Source organism: Cyanistes caeruleus, chromosome 2 (assembly GCF_971803275.1).
Source record: "Cyanistes caeruleus chromosome 2, bCyaCae1.hap1.1, whole genome shotgun sequence".
Classification (NCBI taxonomy): Eukaryota; Metazoa; Chordata; class Aves; order Passeriformes; family Paridae; genus Cyanistes; species Cyanistes caeruleus.
The window spans coordinates 113,309,604-113,333,637 of record NC_141702.1 but is presented as its reverse complement, the minus strand read 5'-3'; the positions used below and the strand labels follow the sequence as shown (position 1 = coordinate 113,333,637).

The 24,034-nt window shown below is 40.2% G+C and overlaps 1 protein-coding gene across 7 annotated transcripts; it reads left to right on the top strand.

Annotated features, from left to right (window-relative positions):
* Positions 1 to 10,241: 10,241 nt before the first annotated feature.
* Positions 10,242 to 22,867, top strand: C1D (C1D nuclear receptor corepressor). 7 transcript variants are annotated; one of them, XM_086879262.1, is made up of 7 exons: positions 10,609 to 10,677; positions 12,192 to 12,281; positions 16,423 to 16,529; positions 17,443 to 17,589; positions 18,879 to 18,945; positions 19,416 to 19,471; positions 22,323 to 22,867. In XM_086879262.1, exons 4-7 carry the CDS (start codon positions 17,443 to 17,445, stop codon positions 22,497 to 22,499), a joined length of 447 nt encoding a protein of 148 aa, XP_086735388.1. In that variant the 5' UTR covers positions 10,609 to 10,677; positions 12,192 to 12,281; positions 16,423 to 16,529; the 3' UTR covers positions 22,500 to 22,867. The 7 variants fall into 7 exon arrangements, with proteins under 7 accessions (XP_086735390.1, XP_086735389.1, XP_086735391.1 ...); XM_086879261.1 differs by having other exon boundaries at positions 10,661 to 10,677; positions 16,423 to 17,326; XM_086879264.1 differs by lacking the exon at positions 12,192 to 12,281 and having other exon boundaries at positions 10,242 to 10,677.
* Positions 22,868 to 24,034: the final 1,167 nt, after the last annotated feature.

Sequence of the window (24,034 nt, the reverse complement as noted above, 5' to 3'; positions counted from 1 at the left end):
GGAGCATTTCAGTAGCCCATAAACAGTGTGTCTGTGGAAGTCCTTGGTTTTAGTAGGTCACTGATACTCTCCTCTAGCTTGTCTACAAACTTAGGTTTTTGTGTCTCAGATTTAAGGGCCAGAAGGGATGAAAACACAGGGAATTTAGGCTAAATATTTTGTGGAAGACAAAAATTTGAGATTCAGCTGTCTTCCCTAAGACTTGATGGCTTGCTTTCAATGTAGTATTTCATATATGAATTTTTTTTTGACCCTAGTAATCCCATCTCCTTTTGAGCATGGTGCAATGTTGAGAGCATATTCTGAAATTATTTTAAATGTCCTTCTTAGGGTGCATTCCAGCAGGAGGAAATAGGGGAAACTATTACCCTGCAGTCTTGGTTACAGCTTGCTTTGGGAGAATTCAAGTGCTTTGAGTCTAAAATGCACTGTTCAAAGATGGCTTCCATTAGCTTTGTGCTGTAAATAAAATATACTCACTGAAAAGTGTGAAAGGCAGTGGAAATAGGTGGAAATATGTCTTTAACAGTAACTCTCAAGCACAGAGTAAGGGAAGAAAAAGCTCTCAGTGTAGGTACCTGCAAGGGAAAACAAAAATCTCCTGAGCACAGGACTGGGCTCTTGGTGCTATTTTTATGTACTTGTCCTGCAGCAAAAATGTCCCTTCTCTATTTGAACAACTCCAGGGAGATCTCCTAGTGGGATACAACTTAAAGCAGGAACAACAATTCCTAAAGCTCCACAGGCCTCAAAAATATGAAATATGTACTACCTTTGTACACTTAATTTTGAGATTCATTTTGCTTCTTGTTTTGAAAATGAAGAAATGTGTTCCCCTTGTGAGTAGCTGGTTTCATGAAAACATGACAGTTTGCATATCAGGAGCTTGCAAAAAACTGAGAGCTGTAGGAAAGCACAGATGGAAGGTGCTGTGTCTTTGTTCCTTAAAGGTAAGTAGCTGTACCTGTGTACCTACAAAATGAAAGTTACTGGTTGGAGAGAAGAGCTGTTGCTTGCGCTTGTACTGTGCTTTTATCTCCTCAGCAGATTGGATTTCTGCTTCTTCGAGGCTAAACCAGAAACTTAAGCAGACCAAAAGCTGGCTGTGGCAGCCCAGCCTGCTCTATTTATAGTCCTTCCCCTCCTTGCTGAAGACTGGCACCTTGCCTCTGCAGCCTGCAGAGCTAAAGTGTGTTCTAAATAAAATCATAATGCATCTGGGATGTCATGCCCAGACCAAATGCTCTCTGACGCAGCACGGAGGAGCGCTCTGGAAAACCCCTGCCTCGCCCAAGGCTGGGAAATGGAATGTGCTACCCAATTTGGAGTGACTACATTTAACAAGTGTATCTCCCTGGCAGCTATCCCTTGTTTCCTGTGCAAACCATCCCTGTGTGCCCATGGAAGAAAATAATCTGTTTATGGGCACGACTGCAGCCTGTGTACAGGGACATCACATGTGTTTTGGGATTTTGCTTTGTGTTTTTTTAACAAGATGCTGCCCAAATCCACAACTGTCAGGTTTGGGTTTTCTGTTTCACACCAGTGTAGTTACTTTGAGTTTCACCATTTGTACAAGTCCTTGGAGATTATAACTTTCCAAGGTTTCTGTGTGTGGAGTCATACAATATATAGGGGTATTTTTTTGTCATGAAAAGAAAAAGGTAATTTACAGTTTAGGCATGACATGGACTGAATTTTAAGCAATGTAAGGCAAGTTATAACTCTGGGAAGCTACAATGCTGTGCTCTCACCTCTTCACAGCAACTGATTCTGCTAGGGCCATCATGGAATTGGTACAAAGAAGGAAGATGGAGAATTGCACAGAAAAAGACATCTGCTCTTCGGTGATTCCTTCAGAGACAGCAGACACAGTTTGTCAGTACTGTTCAGCTCACCTTCCCCAAATTACTCCTTTCAAATAGATTTGATAGCAAAGAGGGATTGTTTGGTTAAGCTGACTGATTTGTAAGTAAGAGCCCTGTGGCCTGCATATTCAACTCAGTAATGAAGTTGTCTAAAGTTGGTATTGACAAAGTGCCAGGAAAATACATTGATTTACTGCTTTTTTTACCCCATTATTAATCCTTCATTTTCTTGCTCATGATGCTGTTACTGTCAAGTTTTCAGAAGCACGCACTCTAAACAGAACTGCCCGCTCCCCAAAAACGTTCAGACCACAGTCTGTATGTATTTAAAGCCATCTAGGTATCTAGCATGTATTTAAAGCCTTCATAGATGCGAAATACTTTGCAGTGGCAAACCCAAGTCCCAGTACTTTGTGCAAGGGCGGCTGTTGACTCGGGCAGGAGCCAAGAGCTGTATCACTCGGAGTGCACTGCGAAGCACAGCTGTGGGACTGCCTCTGGCAGTGCAGGTTCAGCCCAGAGGAATGACCAGATGGGATTTCTGTGGATCTGGGCCAGAGCTACTCGATGACTGGGTGGGGGTGACCAGTTCTAGCCTTGGCTGTGAAATGTTTCCATTACCTGCTGGCCTTTTTGGGAAGACCTGCTTCCCACAGCACAGCCTGCCTTTGGAGCTGCACAGCACTGTCCCACAGAGGACACTGGAAGTGCATTAGTGTTTCCTGATGGCTGCAAGAGAATCCAGGGTCTCAAGGGCAGCGAGTAGCTGCCCCACATTCTGGGCTGTCTCCTCCTCAGCCACCAAAAAGGCAATTGTCACAGCAGTTTTGCAGGATCCTGCAGGAAAGGTGATCACAGCAAGGCATCTCTTCCCAATGGTATTCCTTCAGTATTATATTCTGAAATGGTTGATCTGGACCAGCTGGCCCAATGCTTTGCTGGTGTGATTCAGGACTGGAGCATGAGCAGGAGCTGCTTCTAATAGGTAATACGTGTGTGGCAGCCTCGCTTTGGAGACTAGCTCAACTCAACAGTATGGTCCCACATTTTTTCAGTCAATCTCTGGGCCAAAGAATGAGCCCGCTGCTGTTTAGTTTAGTACAACTACACTCTCTCCTCTGGGATTTTTCTTCAAAGAGTACTTTCCTCTCTTTCCAAGAGATCTCCCCCTCTCCTGCCTGTACTCCCCTGCCTCTGCAGTCTTAGTTAAATCTGTCACCATCTCCACGTATGGGGATGTGCAGAGGGAGCTGAGGTGCAGAACCATGTGAAGGCACCTCTAAGTTCCCTCTTCTCTTAAGCCTGGCAGTGAAAATAACCTGTGCAGAATGTAGGGACTGGGGTTGCCTTTCCAGGACAATGGCTCTTTCCACTCTTGAAAGAGTGCAAGAGGCCACCCAAGGCTGACAGTCTCTACTTCACACCCTGACTTCCTTCTGGGGTAGCCATGTATATCAAAGAGTGTTTTGATTGTCTGGAGCTTAATGATGGTGACAGAAGGGTTGAGCCTTTATGGGTAAAAATCAGGGGAGCAGGCCAACAAGTCAGATACCCTGATGGGAATCTGTTAGAGATCATCCATCCAAGGTGAGGAGGCAGATTAAAAGCTCTATAAGCAGCTGTGAATTTCACAATTGCTAGTCCTTGTTCTTGTGGGGAACCAGATGTCTGCTAGAAATACAGCAGAGAGGAAACTGTTGAGAAGGTTCCTGAAATGTGCAGCTGAACAGAGAGTGTTGGCTGGAACTCGGGGGAAAAAAGAGAGTTTATGACCTCTGGAAGAAGGGGCAGGCAACTCAGAAGGAGAACATCATGAAGTTTTGTGGAGGGAGAAAATTAGAAGGGCCAAAGCCCAGGTAGAACCTACCTACTGCCACAAAACAAAAAAAATCCTTCTTAAATACATTAGCAACAAATGGAGGGCTAAGGAGAATCTCCATCCTTTATTGGATGCTATAGGAAATGCAGTGACAAAGGATGAAGGTAAAGGTTGAGGTACTTGTTGCCTTGCTTGCCTCAGTCTTTAGTAGAAGACCACAGTCTTACAAGGAGCAGCTGAAGGAGTTGTGGTTGTGAGAAAAGAAGGCCCAATGGAGACCTTATTGTTCTGAAATGAGGTTGTAGCCAGATGAGGGTTGGCCTCTTCTAGGTAACAAGCAACAGGATGAAGAAATGGCCTCAGTTTGTGCCAGGGAAGGCTCAGACTGGATATTTGGAAAAATTTCACTGTGGTGAAGACATGGTAATCAAGCTTTGGAAAAGGCTGCCCAGGGAAGTGGTGAAGTCACCATCTCTAGTGGTATTTAAAAGCACTTAGAGACATGGTTTAGTGGTGGGTTAACTTGCTGATCTTTCCTAAAGATTCCTTTCTAAACATTGGTATGATTATATGGTTCTTAAGCATGGCAGTCAAGGTGAATATTTTTCATCACTATGAAAAGTCTATCGGCAGCATAAATAAGCACAGGGAAGCTCTCCTAGGTTGCTTGTGATTTTAAGGTTATGAAAGACTGAAAACATTCTCTGGAGCTAGAGGACATGTGGCTTGCAGGAGAGCAGTAAAGCCCACAGAACTGCACAGCAGTTGAGACATGATGGGACCTTTTCATGTGACAGTGGATCAGAATTAGTAGCTCAGCCTGTTTACCAGATTGCACTGTATCAGTTGCTCACTATTAGACTGACTGTTACAGCTGAAATTACTCTTTCCATCAAGTAAATTCCTAGTTAACTCCCTAAGTCTCAGCTGCTTTTGGAATGTCTATTTACAGTAAAACCCACCACTAGCAAAATTCAGGAAGATGCAGCTAATGAAACCAGTTCGTCCCAGGCCAAACCTTTCATTTTTAGGTCATCAGTCTTCCTGCAGAGGTGACAGAAATCCTCTTTGTTTCTTTCTGGCACAGCTTGAGGAGGCAGGATTCTGTGGCCTGTTCAGCAGATGTGAGGGACAGACACTCCTGCCTTGCAGAAGTGTGTTATGGCACAGGCCTGTGGCATCTTTATATCCAGGAGTGTTTTCCCTTCTTGTCATTTGCATTCCCTTCCTCCCACATCCTGCTGTTTCAGAGTCCATAAGAAATGCAACAGCAGCCACACTGGGTTAGGCCAAAGATTTCTATCCTGCTTCTTCAGGGGGCATGATAAGATAAATAAATATTGTAAAACATTTTAAAATGACAACTACAATTTGGGTCCCAAGTTTAATTTACTCCTAAAGTTGTCTTAGGCTTTCTGCTAAAACAGAGTATAAAATATATGATTCTATTGAATTTAGGCACAGAAGCTAACAAGTGAGACAGGTGGAATGCCAATGCATTTAAAAATAAACCTCAATTTCTAACACAATTTACTTCCGCAATCTTAGTAAAAGAGAGATAGCTGTAAAAAAATTACAGCTTCACATACTAATTGGAAGAAATGCAATCTTAGAATACTATCAGGACAAATACTCTATACATGATAAATTGCTTTCAATTTATTTCTACAGTTTCCATATATAAATGTATTTAGCCTAATAGATATATATACATTCAGTAAATAAGGCTTTGTATGTAAAGTAACCCAGTCCTTCACCACATCCTGTCATTTAATCTAACTGGCATGAACACAAGCTCTTTGATCTGTACCAACTATCACTATCTCAGTGTAGATCTCATACTCCCTATCTGTTATGTTAAAAAAGCTTTAATTAGAGGGCTTAAGCTAATCTTATTGAATTATATTATTTTTCCTCCCTAAACCAAAGATACATCAATCTCAGTTTCCATCTTTCCATGTACTTTTGCGTCTGTATTTTGATTAGAAATCTTATGTTTTCAAAAGAGAAAAGGGTCTGTGTTTAGTAGGTTTAAATCCACTCTAATTTAATCTGAGTGCAGACAAAAAGGCATTTCCAGAGCATTTTAACTGAAAGGTGAGTCTAAGTTCACTTGGGCTTAGCCTGCCGCATACACTGCCCCTGAGTTCAGCAAATTGTAACAGAACATGGAAAATTTTGGAGGTTACATTTCTTTTTCACTGTGCTAATGTCACTACTGTAAGATTTTTAGTTGCTGAAAATGTGGGTTAGCCTCATGACTCTCTTCCCCTTCTTACCCCATCTAGCAAGTAAGAAAAACAAAACTGGCAGCCAGATAGATACCTTAGTCTCTCTTCCTGCTCTCACCATCTGCATTGCAATAAATCACTGTAAAACCTCTATCCCTGCCTTCCCTCCCTGCATACATCTGGTCTCAGCAGAATTCAGGCACAGACATAAATCCCCATAATCAGGGCATCGAGCCAGGCAACTGCCTGTCACTGTCCTTTTAGGAATGTTTGTCTTCTGATGTACCAGAGGAAACATTGGGTACTTGCCTTTCTTTCACCAAGGAGCAAGTGCACATCGGGTGATACTGGCAAGCAGATGGATGTTGGTGCTGCAGTTTATTCCTGCTACACCCTCTTCTGGTAACTTGCTGGTCTGCCCACACATGGGATTGTAGATTCATTAGATTACACTGCAAAGAAATTAGATTGCAAATTCATTAGATTACACTGCCAAGAAGTGGGCCTCTCAAAAACAAAATGCCTATTCCAAAGGGCCCAAGGTGCCCTTCAGACACACCTGTACTACACACACAAACATCTCCCAGACTGGTCTGCTTGCCAGATTTTTTAGTCTGATTTTAGAGTCTGTTTTTATCCTGCCAATGGTTTATTAACCCTTTGGTTACAAGTAGCTTCTAGTAATTTTTGTTACATTCACACCAGACTCACAGCAGAAGAATCTAGGCTATATTTATTCATTTCCATTGTCTTCTGCACGACATCTCCCAAAGGTTTTTCAGTGGTGTTGATTCAGGGAGATGGAGGTGCCTGGGCTGGTCTGTATGTCAGGCTGTGGTGCTTTGCACGGCCCAGGCTGTATAATGACTCCAGTGAGGCCAAGACCACAGGGTTTGGCCTCCACATTTGCTCCACAAAGAACATTGACTTTTCAGGAATCCTTATGTTGTATGTACAGTGGATGAGATGCACCATAACAATGCAGTAATTGTGTTAAAGATGCCTGTCACTTTGATTATTTTGGCAAAAATATTCAGGATTGTTTTCTCTTGTTTTGGGAATGATAGGAAAAAAATCAATAATCCATCATAGGCCTCTCAAATGAAATGGTTTCCATTAAGTACCAGATGCCAGTACGGCTTTTCATGGATAGACTTGTCTATAGATATCCATATATAAAATAATAATATATTTTCAGAGTGGCACCAGCATAAACCATTTGAATTATATGAGCTGTATCTCAACCAGATTTTGGCTGGGCTAAATGTGAATTCTTAACTCCTCACTCACTGCTCTTGAAAACCATGCAGTTTGGTTTTGCAGTGCAGCCACTTTTAAGCAGAAAATTAATGTTTTTATACCTAATAATCTGAGTGAATTGGCTCAAGAAATTCCAAGACTTGGCACACAGTGTAGGAAGTCCAGTTAACAGAACAAAAGTATAAATCTGTAGTAGTCCAGAGCCACTAGAAGCAAATCTGTAACAAATGTAAACCAGTAGAAGGAGACAGAGCCACACTGTATGATCAGGGAATAAAGAGCACAATCTGTACTGCATTAATGCTCTACATGGGTACAATCTTCTACAAACAGAGTTGGCTGAATCTGAACATTGATCAGCACGTGTTGCATTTTCCTTTGATCTTGTAATTGAAACAAAATATTAGGTTTAGGAAATAAGACTCTGGCAACAATTTCTATCTAACATTTGGTAAATCAATTAGTCTATCAATCAAATCCCCTCTCTGTATTTCCCGGTCTGTGACATGTGAATACTGAGGTAAGAATGAACTAAACATATGTTAAGTGTTCTGACCTCCTTGTAGACATTTGGCATACTAGAACTACAAAGTATTATTCTACTTAGGACTGCAGCTCTTGCTAATTCTCTGCTACCCTTCAGACTGTTCCATTTCTGAACACTTTGAAAAGAAAACTCTCCTAAATTCCCTTTTATTTACAGTGCATAATTCTGTAGTTGTACTAGTAAAAATGAACATGAGAAAATAATTCTGTGTTTTTTGAAATAAGAAATTGCTAAGAAAATGCAGTGAAAAATTGTATTATTACACTAAAATATTAGGACACAAAAGGGATACCATTCCCTACTCCAGTGATTCCACCACCTTTATGTGTCCCACACATAGCTGAAAGACTCTGAATCCCTCTGTTTGCTACATTTATAATACTCATAAAACCCAAGCTTTTATTCATTTCCAGCCACTTTTGGTTGAAACTGTGAAGTTAAAACTCCAAATCTCCTGTAGGAAAAGGAGACAAAATGTAAACAAGTAATGATGACATCTGAAGATCTTTAGATATGCTTCCAACTGGGACTAGGGAGGAAGACTCATTTGCAGTACACACTGATTTAATTAGAATTGACATAGTATAGCACTTAGATGATGTAAACCAACTTATTAAAAGGAACTTATTAAAAGGAAAAATAATACCACTTTTGTGGTATTTTCAAAAGCACTGAAGGTGCAGGGAGGTGCACTGAAGCTAGGTAAGATCCCCAGCTTCCACTCCTGTTTCCCTTAGAGGTGTAACTCTACTTTCCCCAGCCTTCTCCAGACAGGACCTGCTGTTCTCTTCCTCTAGAAACTCTGTCGCTGAGCAAGCAGGCTCAGCACACTCCCTTCAGCCACTGTTTAGTCAGCCACATACAGACTCCTGGTAATCTGTAGCTGAGCGGAGGCCCTCTTCAATTGTGATGGACTCCAGTGATCTTATCTTGATCTGCTTCAGAGGGGATAGGCTACAAAGCCAGAGTTACAATAAACTTCAGATGAGATTGTGAACAGGAGGCAAAAAGAGGCCTTTGGCAACTAATGCCAATACTTTTGATGCAGATACTGACTTCTGCTTTACTCCTTTTCAGAATGTAAACCTGTAAAATGTGGCTTTTATCTTTGGGAGCCACAGATGCGTTGGTACAATCTTATGGTCAGTGAGCTCTTGCAGTGGAGAAATATTAATCCACTGCATTTTGAACCCAGATTTATTTGCTGAAGTCTTACAGAATCCTGGAATGACTTGGGTTGGAAGGGACCTTAAAGATCCTCCAGTTCTAATCCCCTACCATGGGCAGGAGCACCTTCTATTAGTCCAGGTTGCTCAGAGCCCCATCCAGCCTGGCCGTGAACATTTCCAGGGATGGGGCATTCACTTCTCTGGACAGCCTGCTCCAGGGCCTCACTACCTCCACAGTCAAGAAGTTTTTTCCCAATACCCAATCTAAAACTGCTCAGTTTGGATCCATTCCCCCTCGTCCTGTCATCACATGCCCTTGTAAAAAGTTCCTCTCCATCTTTCCTGTGGGCTCCCTTCAGGCACTGGAAGCCACAGATCACCCCTAAGCCACTTCTTTTCCAGGCTGAACAACCAGTTCCCTTGTAGAAGAGGTGCTCTGTCTCTCCAGTCATTGTGGTAGCCTCCTCTGGACTTGTGGAGAAACACAGTGGAAAACACAGCCAATAACACAATCAGAAACCAACCTTCATGTGAGGGTGAGGCAAAGACGTGCAGTGTCAGGCAGGAGCCAGTGCCAATCCCCTAGGATGACTCCATGCAATCTCTGGCTTCAGGAGTCCTTCTCTACACACAGTTTGTGCCTCCCTTTTTCCAGAAAGCAACTGCAAGGGCTTGGGAACAGCCGGAGATATGTCATGCCAGCTGTTTACCTTCTCCACTCAGAGGAGCCAGTGGCTGGAAAGCATTTCTTGCTTTTTTAAAGTTCCTGCTTTAAAAGAGCATCTTCCTCCCCACTGCAGAATCCCAGAAGAGAAGGGCCCAATGTGTGTCTCAAGCACTGATAACTGGATGGCTGTGGAGCCAATGAATCAGACAAGAATTCTTGGTAATAGCACGAGTACTAACACTGAACACCATTTTATTTATTATTTATTAACACACTGTGAGGAAGAACAAGGTGTGACTGGAGAAGGGGGCTATGAGGAGGTAGGACACCACTTTTCTTGGACAAACATCCTGGCTAAAGTTCTTGGAGATAAGCACAACACACACAGTGCAAGGACAGGAATAAGGCCAAGAAGTGGGCATGGGCTATAGGGAGGACCAAGACCACTCAGGACCCTTGATAGAACAGACTGTGCATGAGAACTGATTTATACAGAGAGAAAAATGCATCTTCGGGGCAGGAAAACCTACCCATAAAAAGGTATCCCTTTCCCTTTCCTTCCCTTTCCCCTTCCTTTCTCCTTTATCCCTTTCCCCTTTTCCCTTTCCTTTTTCCTCTAGTTTCCTCTTTCTTTTCTTCTTTAGTTTCCTGTTTCCTTTCTCTTTTTCTTCCCCCATTCCTTTTTCATCCTCTCCTCTCCTCTCCTCTCCTCTCCTCTCCTCTCCTCTCCTCTCCTCTCCTCTCCTCTCCTCTCCTCTCCTCTCCTCTCCTCTCCTCTCCTCTCCTCTCCTCTCCTCTCCTCTCCTCTCCTCTCCTCTCCTCTCCTCTCCTCTTTTCCCCCCTTTAAACCATCTCTTCTTTTCTCTCTTCCTTTCCCCCGTTCCCTTTATCCAAAGCCCGCCAGGGACTGCCTCACGCCACCTTCTCGGCCGAGCGCTCGGTTCCCGGCCGCGCCGTCCCCCGCGGTCCCTGTGTGCCGGCCCCTCACGGAACCGGAATGCTTTGAGGCCGCCGGCCCGGCCGCCGCTTCCGCCTCCCGCTCGGGCCCGTGACGCGGCCCAGGGCCCGCCCCGCTGCCGCCCGATCCCCGGGCCGTGCTCGCCCGCCCGCCCGCAGGTAAGAGCGGCCGGCCCCCGGCTGTCCCCCACCCCGGGGGTTTGCTGTGGCTTTGGGGCTTTCCCGAGGCCCCGGGGAGCGGGGAGGTGCGGCTGTCGGGAGGCAGCTGCTGGCGCCGCTCGGTGAGCGCGGTAAGCGCGGTGTGTGCAATGGCAGCGTGGTGTGGGTTGGAAGGGGCTTCAGAGGCCGCGTCCTTCCAAACCCCTGCTATGGAAGGGGACGCCTTCCACTCGGCCAGGCTGCTTAGAGCTCCGTCCGGCCTGGCCTTGAATGTTTAACGTAGGCGCTTTTTTATTATTATTATTATTTTTTTTATTTTTTAGGATGGATGTTCTGTAGGCAGTAAACGGTTTCATTCCTGTTAAAAATTAGCAAAATGGTGTTGCAGCTTTTGAGGAGCCTTGAGAACTTGGCAGAGTTTTCCAAAGAGAAGGCACAGTGTGCATAATCTTTAGGCCTTAAAAAAGAGTTAGTTTCTGCCAACAGAAAGGCAGGGGGTACTTTTTATAAGTTATGAGCACCTTGTAATGAAACTTCTGTATCTCTCATGTTGTTGCAAAGGTCAAAATCTCCCCTTCCTTACTCTTTGTCACAGCTTTCTGACCACAAGCTTAGGTGCTGCCAGCAACGTGGAGTGGACTTTTGACTAGAAAATGTTAAAGTTTTAAAAAAACTTCAGATGTTGCCAATTAAAAGGCCTCATTTTTCAGACTGAAATGGAAGAACTGGACTTTAAAATCAACATTGAAAGGTGTCAGGCTTAATTTATTGGTTTTAAAAGTATTAAAAAACCGCTTCAAATCTGAAATACCTGGATGTTGCTAATCCTGTGGCATTATGACCATTGGTAAAGAAATGAGAAAACACTCAGCCCAAGGCTCTTCTCCAGAGTGTGAGAAACTTGAAAACAATTGGTAGAATTTTCAGGCTTTATACCAGAAAAGCAATGCCCAGGTCACACAAATCTTTCTGATAAGTGCCTTTCTCTTTGAAGCAACTTTTAGCATTGTTTTTTCATCTGTGGTCTGGTTTTCCTCTAAATAAATAAACAGTACACTGGAATGGACTGGCCACTATAGCTTCAGGTAGATGTTTTTTCCTGCATCAGTAAAACTGATGCTAAGAACACAAACATCCCACAGTTACTGCATTATATTGAACCAAAAAATGGGTAAACATGCTTCTAGATAGTGAACAGCCAAATAAAAATAATAGCACAGCCAAATAAAAACCAGCCAAAAATATACGTGGACTACTGTTCAAAATGGTACAGAGAGGCACTGCATGAATTGCAAATACAGAAAATTGCATTTTGGTAAAGGGAAGTGCTTTTTCAGTTTAAAAGGATTGAAAAGACCTCTTGGCTTTAATTCTGGATATTCATGGTGCTGTCACCACCATGAGAGTGGAGAGTGACAGCAGGTTTTAGAAGTAGCAAACTCTCCATAGTTTACAAATATAGAGGGGGTGCAAACTGCAGACATGTAATTTTCTGTTTGCTGCAAATTTGGTAGGACAGAAGTATTCAATACTGATTGTTGTCCCCACTGTGTGTAAACTGATTTGTCCAAGGAGACAGTCTTCTGCTGCACAAGAAGATCCTGGTAGGTTCAGTGCCAATAAAAGTGTGTGTTTTAAAGACCAGTTTAGAGACCCAAATGAAGTATCACTTTAGAGTGAATTTGAGCTGAAGTGTGACAGCATATCTGAGTGTGGGAGCTTTTATGAAAACATCTCACAAAGAAATGTTCTGCACGCACCTGAAGAAAGCTGTCTTTATTATTGTATTTATGCTGGGTGTACTGATGGATTGGAGCTGAACAAGAGCCAGGTTATACTGGATTTGTTCAGTAGAGGAAAGCACTATCAAAGATGTGGAATTTGGGACAGTTGATTACAGAGAGTAAAAGTGCTTTATGAATCATGCAGACGGAGTTGAAGGTTTACATCAGTGGATATAGATGGGGCTGTGGTGAATGAGGGATGTTTAATCCAAGCTGAGATAACTGTTTTCCCATGGGGTATCCACCAGTGGCTGAAGTGTAAATGAGCCTGTAATATTACTCCCACCCTTAAAATTTTAATCTCCTTTTAAAACAGATGGGAATAAACTTTTTTAAATCCTTTGAAGCTCAAGTGACTCAGTGGCATCAGCAAGACACTGTTTTGTAGGATGGCTCTGTGCAGGCTTTTATGGTGGCTGGAGCCTGGCTTTGAAGGCAGGGATTTCTTGGCTGTTTCCCAGTTGTAATATAGTGCAAATTATGCCCTGCTTAACTACCATGGCTTGAGTTGGAATATTTTTAAGGGGATCAAGATAAGCCTACTTGGTGTATACCTGATATTTCACTGTAGGCTTTTTCAGTTTTGCAATGGAAATCTTTCTTGCAGACAGGATTGTGAGTCGGCATTGCAAGAGTGCTCTAATTGTACCAGATTTGCTTTCCAGCTGCCCCAAGCAGGCTTGAAAGGACAAAGCAAAGCAGGCCTGTGGACACTAGATGTGATGACTAGAGGGCAAGTAATTATTTATTATCAGCAATAATATATGTCTGTCACAGATTAGAGCCTTTCGTACTCAGAACTTTGCAAACATGGATTTCTCTGCCCTAAGGAGGTTTGTGGCCAAAGAACTTGATGCTCATCTCTGGTTGCTTTAAATTTAGGATGCTGGTTGTTCTGTTGCCCTACAGCCACAGCAGTGAAGTACAATGTTAGGGCAGAAGTTAAAACTTTGCTGCACTTGCACATCATCTGCATTCACTGCAGGTTGTGAGTCAGAGCTCACAAGAGGGAGGACAGTCTCAGGAGCTGACATAGATGGTTTGTCGTATTGATGATTTCATGTGTTTATTTTGAATTTGAGAGCAGTTTTATGTGCCCTGACCAAAAGGTTTTGGGTTTGTTGTGTTTTCTTTGGTTTTTTTTTCCTCTATGCAATCTGTAAATATCTATGAAAAGAAGAAATAATCTAATTACCTAGTCTGTTTTTTATTACGTGATCTGACAACAACAACAAAAAAAATCTGAGCTAAGTATGAAGAAAAGGCCTTTTAGTGCTTAAGGAATATGTAGAATTAACATGATGAATGAATTGCAATGTTTAGCAGAATGCTAAATTGCTTCTTGCCTTCTGTTTACATGTTACAAATATTTCAAACACACCATTTTTATCTCGAACTTGAAGTTTGAATTCCAGTTGAAAACCACACGCATGATGCGAGCACTGAGCATTTTTCATTTCTGTCTTAAGTGGTTTCCTATTGCCATGTTGACAGATGCATGTAGCTTCCACTACTCTCACGATGTATCTTCAGCAAAATCTCTCACAGAGGTACTTGTGGCCTAATTAGAATTTATATCTTTCAGTAAGACAAGGTTTTGCTGGGGGCAGGGGGGGGTGAGCAGGAAGAGAAGTTTGGCTTTGCTTTTTGAGCCAGCTGGCAATTGCTTTCTAAGGCTGGTGTTAAATCACCTCTAGATATATTAAAAGATTATTCATAAAAGCCACCTGAAAATTGACTGCAGTTTTTCTTTTTCTTGGGTGTTCTTTTCTTAAAAGGGGTCTGTAGTTCTCTTCCTTCTCCTGGACGATAAATATAGCTAATTTTGCTAGTAGTACTGTGCACAACCATCTGTATTTTGTTTGTTTTTATTTAAAATACCTTAATATGGCATTTAACTTGGTTGTATCTTAGATCAATAACCGTGTTAACACTACAGCAAACTGCTTTTGATTGTCACTTGTGTAGTTGTTTTTATAGAGTCTGTGGAAGATGACATATTTTCTCTTTCTCCTTTCCATATTGGTGTCTTTTCTGTGGTTCATTAATGTTCTGGTATTTCCCTCCCTTTTTGCAGTTTGTATTACCTACTTTGGTTTATAGTATATTGATATGTTGACTACAAAGAGAGCAAGGTGTTCCTTGTTTTCTAAGCAGTTTACATAAATGTAGTCATCTTTCTGAATAAATGAGAATTTATTCAGAGTTTTTCAGAAATTTCAGAATATTTAGAAATTTTCCACCTATGGAAGCTAATCAACATTATTTAAACAGACCTAAGTGCAATGCATAGATTTCCTCATGAAAATGGTTTACTTTTGCAATCTAAAGTACTTTTCTTCCTCAAATACATATTCTTTTTTTTTTCTTCCCCAAAACTACATGGCAGCTCAGGGTCATTGAAAGGGAAATTTGTTTCTGTTAAGTTGATGTTATGAAGTTGTACAACGTTTTTCATCACCTTTTTTTTTGCCTCAGTGTCCTTAATCAGAGTAATCAATTTCTTTTGTATTTTATGTTTATGGGTTATGAACTTTGCATTCTCAAAATTAAAGATCTTTTAAAGTGTTAGCATTGTAACACAACCACAGGTTGTGTGCTGTGCATCACAATAGGTCTTATTGCTTGGTAAGAAAAATTCTGGTTTATTTCCTTCAGAATTCCCCACTGTTCACATGACCTACCTAGCTAGAATTTTTCATTACTTCTCTTATCTGAATATTTCTACTATCCTGAATTTTTGAAGTGAGAACTCCGTGCCAAATAAAATCTGGTTGAAAGTCAGTAAATTCGAATCAGAAAATCTGTCTAATAAACATTGTCTTCAGGCACTGACTTAAGTTTTTGCTTGTTCAAAATGCAAAAAGAAACACTTGAAGAACTTTCAGGAAAAATTATGTGTTGTTTAATAACTGAAACATTACTCCTGAGGCCAGTATAGCTTTTGGGTATGTTTACAGAGTCATGGAGCTCCTCTCATCTTTGGCTTTGCCATTCTGCAGGTTGTGAGTACACAACCCAGGTGTTGATTTTGGCAGAAACAATTTTGTGGAGTTTCTGTTGTAGATGTTTTCTGTAGTTTGCTCTTGTTGTTAATGTTACCAAAATTATTTTAGGCTGTTGGCTGCTGCCTCACTGCTGGCATGTGCCAACCCTGTGACATAGCCTGCTTACAGATTAGTTATGCTGAAACAACAGTGTAATGAAAAGAGAGAGGTCCCTACACAGCAGGAGTAGGAACTTGCTAGTTCCTGTTGAAATGAACAGAAAAACACAAGTTTAATAATTTTTTCCTGCTCCCCAGGCAGAAGCAGCAGACTTGTCACTGAAGGGTTCTGTACACAGGCTAAAGGGCTGCCTTGTTCCATTGAAGTGAGATTGTTGGAGGTTAAGACTTTTCCTTTTTTTTCCTTTGTCTCATGGAATTTTGTCCCATTTGTTGTAAGAGACAGTAACAACCGGTACTTACGAGAGACAAAAGAAATGGCCAAGGTGGGGGAAGGTGCAGCTGGCTACTCTCTTACCTGAGAGAGGAGCTTTTTCTTGGGAAGGGCAGAGATAGAAAGGGTGGGGACCTTTAGGGTGGTTGGCATTGTGATTCTGTACTCAGTGTGAAAACCAGCTCTGACCAGGATAAGCAGTCATGCAGCTGAGTAGGATTCTAATTCTTAACTTGTTAACTGCCTGATCATGTTTCTGGAATCACACTGGTGTGGTTAAAACTGAAGCTGCAAACAAGTTTGAGTAGCTTCACGCTTTTTTTTTTTTCTCCCAATCGTCTTCTCCAAGAGACAATTTAAATTAAAAGAAGCCTCTCTCACACATCCCATGCTTTTGCCAGGGAAAGATGAAATTGTTATCTAAAACAAACTCTGGTGATGTGACAGCTCTTTGCTGTTTGTACTGACTGTGTGGCTTGGTGTTCATAGATAAATTGCAGTCTCTCCGTTTCTGTACTCAGCATCCAGACAGTGGGATTATCACACTGATCCTAAGAAGAAAAGCCGGCAGTGATCCAGGTGCTCCCACTGTTCTTGCTGCAGCTCACCAAACAGGCAGGAAAGTTATGTATTTCTTCTCTTCTTTCCTTAAAACATTGGAAAAGTTGTTGCTCAGTAGAAGTTGTAGAAAATAACATAGCTTTGAGTAACATTAGCTCCCTAAGATAACACACTATTTATGATTTGAGAGGAATTAAAGATACAGTTTATAAACCAGCAGCCAGATGCTTTGGCAGTAGCCATACCATGGTACTGTGAATTCTGAGAACAAAAAAGGAGTGCTTTGGCATTTTTCACATTTTATTTCCCAGTTGCTGTGCACTGGTGGGTTGACAGGATTTCAAGAGTATTCTGAAATCCCAAAAACAACTCAGCTTTGTTACAGGTAGAGTTATATCAGGGATTCTAATACCCCATAGGGACTCCAGAAAACTGGATACAGGGTTCACAAGAATCATTTTTTTTTACCTACTCCTAAATGAACTGACCATGACATAACCAGTGCTGAAGTAATGTCTGATCCTAGGAAAGACTGAAGCTGTATCCCCATTGGTTTGCTTTGTGATTTGTTTTTCTTTTTGGTTAGGTAGGTAGTTTTGGTTTGTTGTTTTTTTTCCTGGTGTCCTGCCTGCTGCTTGGTGTAGCTCTACAAAGAGCACTTTTTAAAAACATGCAAATAATTTCTTTCTATCACAGATCATAAAAGCTAAATACTACTTTAGGACCGTTGTAAGAATAGGTACTAAAGTCATGTAAATTGTAATGCTTCTTCATGCCATTTTGCACAGGAGTTAGGAGATATCCTAAAATTACAGGACCTTTAATTGTGTTGCTGCTGACATTACCTGCTGGAACTCTTCACATGTAGGCATTTCTTCTAATGTTTAATGAATGAATGCTAGTGCTTTGTGTTGTAAGTTAGTATTTTTGACTCATTTTACTTAATGAAAATCATTACTGTTTTTGTTTCTACTTTCCAGATGGAAATGTCAGAAGATGATAGTAACATGGAAGAGTACCCCACTGAAATTCATGATTATCTCACAGCATTTGAAAAGTCTCTTGGTTCTGTAGATGAGATGCTGAAGAAAATGATATCAGTTTCTAGGAGCGAGCTTTTGCAAAAGGTAAGTTATCTTCCTTTTGAAAACCTTATTAATATGCAAATACTTGAGAGCTTGAACTGAAATAAAAGGTTCTGTTAGGCCAGTCACTGCATTGAGAAATAACAAAAATGACACTCCTACACTTGACACCTATTGTTAGATTCTTACATTTCTAAGAAATCCAGATGGTCTTACAGGCTCAGCAGTGAAACACATACTCTTCCAAGCTGATATGTGATAATCTTCCAGTGAGTCATTTAGCTCAAGGACATTACAGTTTATTCTGACCTTCCTTAACATTCTCTGCCGTAATGGAGAGATCATTCACATATTTGACTGAATCTTCTTTACAAACAAACTGAATGGAACTGGTGTACCCAGGAGGATGTAAAGGTGAACTGGTGAGAACTGATCTGATTACAGAAGTCTAGACTTGCAGAGCCTGAGCTGTCTCCTCAAGCTGTGCTGTAAGCATAAGTCTGTAAAATGTGGCTTTTTATCAGGGCGAGGTAGTGCCTGAGAGTTTCATATAAGCATCTCAGTCTTGTAACAAATTAAAGCCTAATGGGTAATTTCTTTCTGTAGGGCAAGAAAAAGGCAGCACATGAGGGAGCTTCTTTATCCTGTGAGGATTTCTTCACAAATAAATTATGAAGAAAACAGTCTTGACAACACAGATGTTTTGACAGTATCCATGTTAGAACTAGTGAGCTGTACAATGATGTTATCAGAGTTTCTGGAAATTGTGTAGGACTAAAATAATAAATTGACTTTGACAGTCAAGGGAAACAAAAACCCCTTCATTACCTTTATTCTTCCTTTGCTTTATATCCCTAAGTATTCCAGCATGCATTGAACACAGAGTCTGTCATGTGTACTATTAACATTCGTTGATCGTATATTGACATTTCAGCAACTTTTAAACTTTATTTTGCCCTTCCATTGATAGCAGCAACTATTTTGAATTAAGTTTCTGTGGAAAAACAGGGACTTATTTCTGACTGTGGGAGCAGTAGTCCAAGAGCTACGTGCTAAGGGATTATGCTTTTGTTTTTGTGGGGACTGTGGCATTTAACTTCAGACTGGATATTACAGGAATACTTGGAGAAGAGAGAATGAATGGTCCTGTGATGGCATGGAAATAAGGCATAAACATAGTCTCAGTGAATTTGTGATGCAAAATTGTGCTCCTTCAGTGTGTATTCTTTTATTAATACATTTTCAATTATAAAATGTTCACATTACTACAATCTGTGCATATCTTGCTTAAAAATCTTTGAATATGGTTTTTTTTCTTTTTTTTATTCTAGTTAGATCCTCTTGAGCAAGCAAAGCTGGATTTGGTTTCGGTGTACACATTAAATTCTATGTTCTGGAGTAAGTATGTGGTAAAAGGAAAACAGTATTTATGATTACCATTTGAACACCTAGACAGCCACAAACACTAATAATCATATTTCCTAGCCAAATAATGATAAACTCGTAATTACCCTGGGGACTCACATTATTACCATCCGTAGGGTAAGTGATGTTGAAACTGAATCAAAAATCTATATTTAGAAAAGCTAATTTTGTACATGCATGGGTATGTTTCTGGTTTCTTTGTGGCAACCATTTCTGTCCTTTAAGGGACCAAAGGTTTTAACCATTTTAGTTTGTTTGGTGGGGGTATTTTAGCTGCAACCTTTGATAATAATAGTTTGTCAGATACTTAATGACACAGTTAATAATTCTTAATGATTTTGTGTGGAAGCTTTGGTCTTCCTATGTGACTGCTTGATAGGGTCCTCAGTCACAGACAGCCTTCAGTTTCAAAAAAATCTTGCTTTATTTTTGTGTTTTCCAAGTATACTTGGCTACCCAGGGAATCAATGCAAAGGAACATCCAGTGAAACAAGAACTGGTGAGTTGCTTATGCTGCATGCATCCTACTTGAGCAGGATGGTTAGCCCAAATAGAAGTTTAAAAATGTTTATACCTACATTTAAAACTGATACATTGCCATATTTGCATGCATATGCTACATGGTGTTATATAACTGTTTATATTCCCTGCTGGGATCTCTAAATTAAGAAAGTATTTTTTTTTTTTACTTTTAAATAGTACTGTTTAAAGTAAAGTTGGAGAGTCTGCTGAAAAAAGAAAAGGATGATGAATGATATCATCTTATCTTTTCCTTTTTTCCACCTTTGGTTGAGAATTGGATTCTGTACAGAGCAGCTTTTCACTTGTATCTGTTAAATAGAAAAATGTTACATGCCTGATAATGATTTATAACTTCCAGTATGGCATTTTTTTTTCTTATAAATACTTGGAATCATGTTAATCTCTGAGGCTGCCTTTTCTTACTTTTGTGTGACTCTAAAAGTACAGTGTGGTTGATTTACTAGCAAAGACGGGAACGTGCCCCCCTCCCCCTTCCAAGCCCTCCATTAATTCATTTTCTCAGCAGTAAAGAATCCAGTTCAGCAACAAAGCTAAAAGCTTTTTTGGCACCAGTTGTATGTGTATTGTCCAGTAATTCTGCATTAGTGACATATTTACGACCGATAATAAATCTTTAGTTTTGTCTTTATATTCCATTTAGATGCATGGCTACGGTATGGAAGGCCAGCTATCTTGAAAATTCTGCTGACTTAAAAAACCAAATCATTTAGCCTGAAACAAAAACAGAAATCAGAACTTCTCACTACTCATTTTAATTCCTGAATAAATGAAAATATTAAATCTCGGCAGATATAAAATAGTTAGCTTAAATGTAGTCCTTACATAACCAGTGGAATGGAAGAGAGGATTAAAAAATGTGGAAAGCTAGCCTGAATAACAAGAATACTTCTATTTTTAATTTTGTGAGCTTTTCAGTAGTCTAGACTATATCATATTAAAAAATGCATCAGTTAATATTTCATGAGCTTTCTGTCAGTTTTTTGTTCCTCCTGTATTATATAGTGGCTGAATATTGTGTTAATTTAGTGATACTAAAAGCTTTTATCTCTTGTGTTGTGGATATTTTATGTTCATATTTTACTTCACAATTGTCGTTCTAACTCTGAAGGAGGAGTGAATATTTTCATAGCCTAGATTGTTACTCAGATCTCTTTTCCTTTTGCAAGTATCAAGGCTGAATGAATGCATATTTCTTCCTTCCAAAGGCATTGTGATGTTCTTATTCATGTGGAAAGGGAATTATAAAAGACTGTTCTGTCACGATTATTTTGTTTTTAGAATTGCTCTCCATGTGTACATACAGGTATTCAAACTGTATTAATAAAACTTACACTCAGGCTATCAGAATTCATTTCTTTTGTCAAGTTGACATTTTCCAGCTCCTTTTTCCCATGTTAATTCACCATGTAGGTTTGCCATCTGTTCTCATTAGCCATCTCAGTCACCAAAGAAATATTACGGCCCATCATGATTTCAGACCCTGTAAAGCTCTCCTTGTTAAAGCTGTTGTTTTAGAGTGGCCAAGTTTTTGACAGCTGCTTATAATGATCACTGAAGAGTTGAAAATCGGTTCTGTAGTGTAAGTCTTGTAACTTTTGTTACGGATTCAAAGAGGTGGCAATGGCTGTGTGAGAAACGTGTGGGTTACATATCAAAATTTATTTTAGCAGTATCCACACGTGTTCTGTTAATCCACATTTATAATTCAGGTATCAGGTAGAGCACTACATATATGTGTGTATATATATGTCTGTGTGTGTGTGTGTTACTGTTGTTGGTATGACCCAAAGGCCCTACAGTTAAAGGCCATATTAGGCTAAATATATAGACCTGAAATCTGTAAACTAAATTGTTAAATATTTTGCAGAGTTGCTGTCAATGTACTCCATAGTCAGTCAAGAGAGAAGCAGACACATCAGAGGGGAATTCCCATCTTTAATGCTGCTTAGTACCCCCTCAAAGTAATTTTATTTGTTTGTTGCAGGAGCAGATGAGGGTGAACAGGCACATAAATGAGATTGTTAAACTGGGAGGGTATACTTCTGTGGGGCTGAGTCCAAGTCATGGTTTGGTCAAAAAAAGTGCCCATAAACACCAAATAACTTTGTTAGGCTAGGATACATCAAGAAAGCATAGCCTTTTCCCTGGAAACAGGCTTGTATTGTTATTTATGGCCATAAAATGAACTTCTGATATGGCTGGAAATTCATCAGGCTGCCCTAAATAAGTTCTTTGATAAGCCCCTTTGACCATTTCAGGCACTTAACCTCTAGACTTGTGAGTAGTTGCATGTGTGATGCTTGTACCATCTTTGGTTTTGTGTAAGATGCTTTTTAAGCTTTGTTTGGACTTGCTGATTTGTATTTTTTAATTTTTTTTTTTTTTTTTTACATTAGTCAAGCAGTATAATTCATCCATAAACGTGTCAAATACCTAAACATTATTTTGGCATTGTTATGTAGGTCAAACATCAAACTGAGTTCAGTATTTTCTAACTTTGCTTGCAAAGAGCAGTTCCCATATCTCTGCAAATGAGATGCAGAGTGTGCATCTCTGTGGGACTTTGTGTTCCTGTTACAGGGGGTGTTGTGCAGATGGTATGGTAGGTACCTGTGATGGAAAATATGCTAAAGGGAAGCCTCAAGTTTGCAAAGGGCCTGGTATATTTATTTAAAGAATACTATTCTTCTGGGTATTGTAGTTCTAGAAGTGTGCAGTGTGGAGAACTTCTACTCATTGATTCATTTTAGCAGTGATCTTGGGAGAATGGTTTGAAATACTTTTCCTTTTTTTTTTTTTCTCCCTAGGAGAGAATAAGGACATACATGAACAAGGTCAAAGAAATAACAGACAAGAAAAAGGCATCAAAACTGGATAAAGGAGCTGCTTCTAGATTTGTAAAAAATGCACTCTGGGAACCAAATGCAGAAAATGAACATGCTTCCAAAACTCCTACTAAAGGAAAAAAGCGACAGAGGGACTAAATCTTTTTTTTTCCCCCTCATATCAGTAGCAGACACCTAGAACTTATCTTGGAAATGTTTTGCATACTGGATGTGTCTCACACAAGTGCTGTATAACAGATTAAATTATACTTAGAAACTTTACAGGATTGTATTTTGTCCAGAACACTTGTCACTGAGGTGATCACATTTAAAGTGTATATAAGTGCCATTTACACATTTGACATTTCATTGCTCAAATGATTATGATCTGTGATATACTTGGTGGTGATAAATACTAGTGGTGTTTTGTTTATTATGCCTATTAATTCAATTTTTTTTAATGATTTTTTGGCACTTTTTTATATGTCCTCCATCTCCTCAATATTAAAAAGTTTCAAACACTGCTATCCAGGCTGTGGTGTTCATGAAAGAGCATTGAGTAAAATTTGTGGAGTTTTGTAAGGTTTATTCACTGTGTTAAATTATTTTTAGCCTTTCAACTTGAATGTGTGTAATATTCCCTTACTTCTGTTGCCTCTGAGAAAGCAGGGCTTCAAGAGCCACAATCACACATCCTGGATTCCACTCTAAGCCCCTGTGTCCAGTCAGTAGAAAAGTTAGTTATCCCCTCAGGGCAGTTTGTAGGGTCCAAAAAAAAGGAGCAGGCTGGGGATGGCTGTTGGGAAACAGCACATGGAGGAACTTGATGGAATTTTGGCTGCAGTGCTCATCCCTTAGTGCTGATGCTCGGGGAAATGTGCTCTGGGGTGGTAGGAACGTGGCTGTCTGTTGGTGTTTCTCAAATCTTCATTAGGGAAAGCATCCTCTGGTACAATGAAAACTACTGCTCCATCTTGCAAATATTCTCTTTTTTCCTCAAAATGTGAAGTTTAGTTATTTAGGAAAGGAGGGGGTGTTAGGTGGGTGCAGTTTTCAATATGCTACAATGCAAAGCTCAATTATCTGCCCCAAAACTATTTAAAAATTAGCAAGGAATTAACAATTACAAAGGAAAAACAGACAATTTAGCTCACAAAAGTGCAGTTTGAGTAGCAGTCCATACAAGTGTTTAGGAAATGTTAGTGTGAAGGACTAAATGATAAGAACAGAGGGATGCAGTACAGCATCTGAGTGATGTTCAGTGGATGGTGACTGTCCTTGGCAATGTACTGCAGCTGGCAATGCAGAGTGTGGACTAAATTGAATTGGGTATTAAAATGAAGGTGTTTATTATTTAAAAATACATATTTGGAAGTAAAAATTCAATGCATTGACAAGTTTATTAAACTCATTACATGTCCAGAAGCTTTTTTAGCGGTATGAATTTACATATTTTTGTTTACAATAAACTCTTCAGGTAAATAGCAATGCCTTCAATCCATCTAACAAGAGAACTATTTTGCTGCCTCATATCTACAGGACTGCTTGTGTGAGTATACATGTCCAAGGCCCATAAAAAGCTAAAATTTCAATGCTTTATTTCTTCAGGTTAATGTCACTGTTGTGTCAAATGAAGGAGCTGTTGCACTCGGGAGTTTTTTTGTTTTTTTGTTTAATTTTGTTTAATTAATTTT

Excerpts from the sequence above, each read along its gene's own strand:
- C1D (XM_086879260.1), top strand. The coding sequence starts at position 17,407 with ATGAAAATCATTACTGTTTTTGTTTCTACTTTCCAGATGGAAATGTCA. Across the intron at positions 18,946-19,415 it reads ATTAAATTCTATGTTCTGGA|TATACTTGGCTACCCAGGGA; the intron begins GTAAGTATGTGG and ends GTGTTTTCCAAG. Across the intron at positions 19,472-22,322 it reads ATCCAGTGAAACAAGAACTG|GAGAGAATAAGGACATACAT; the intron begins GTGAGTTGCTTA and ends TTTTCTCCCTAG.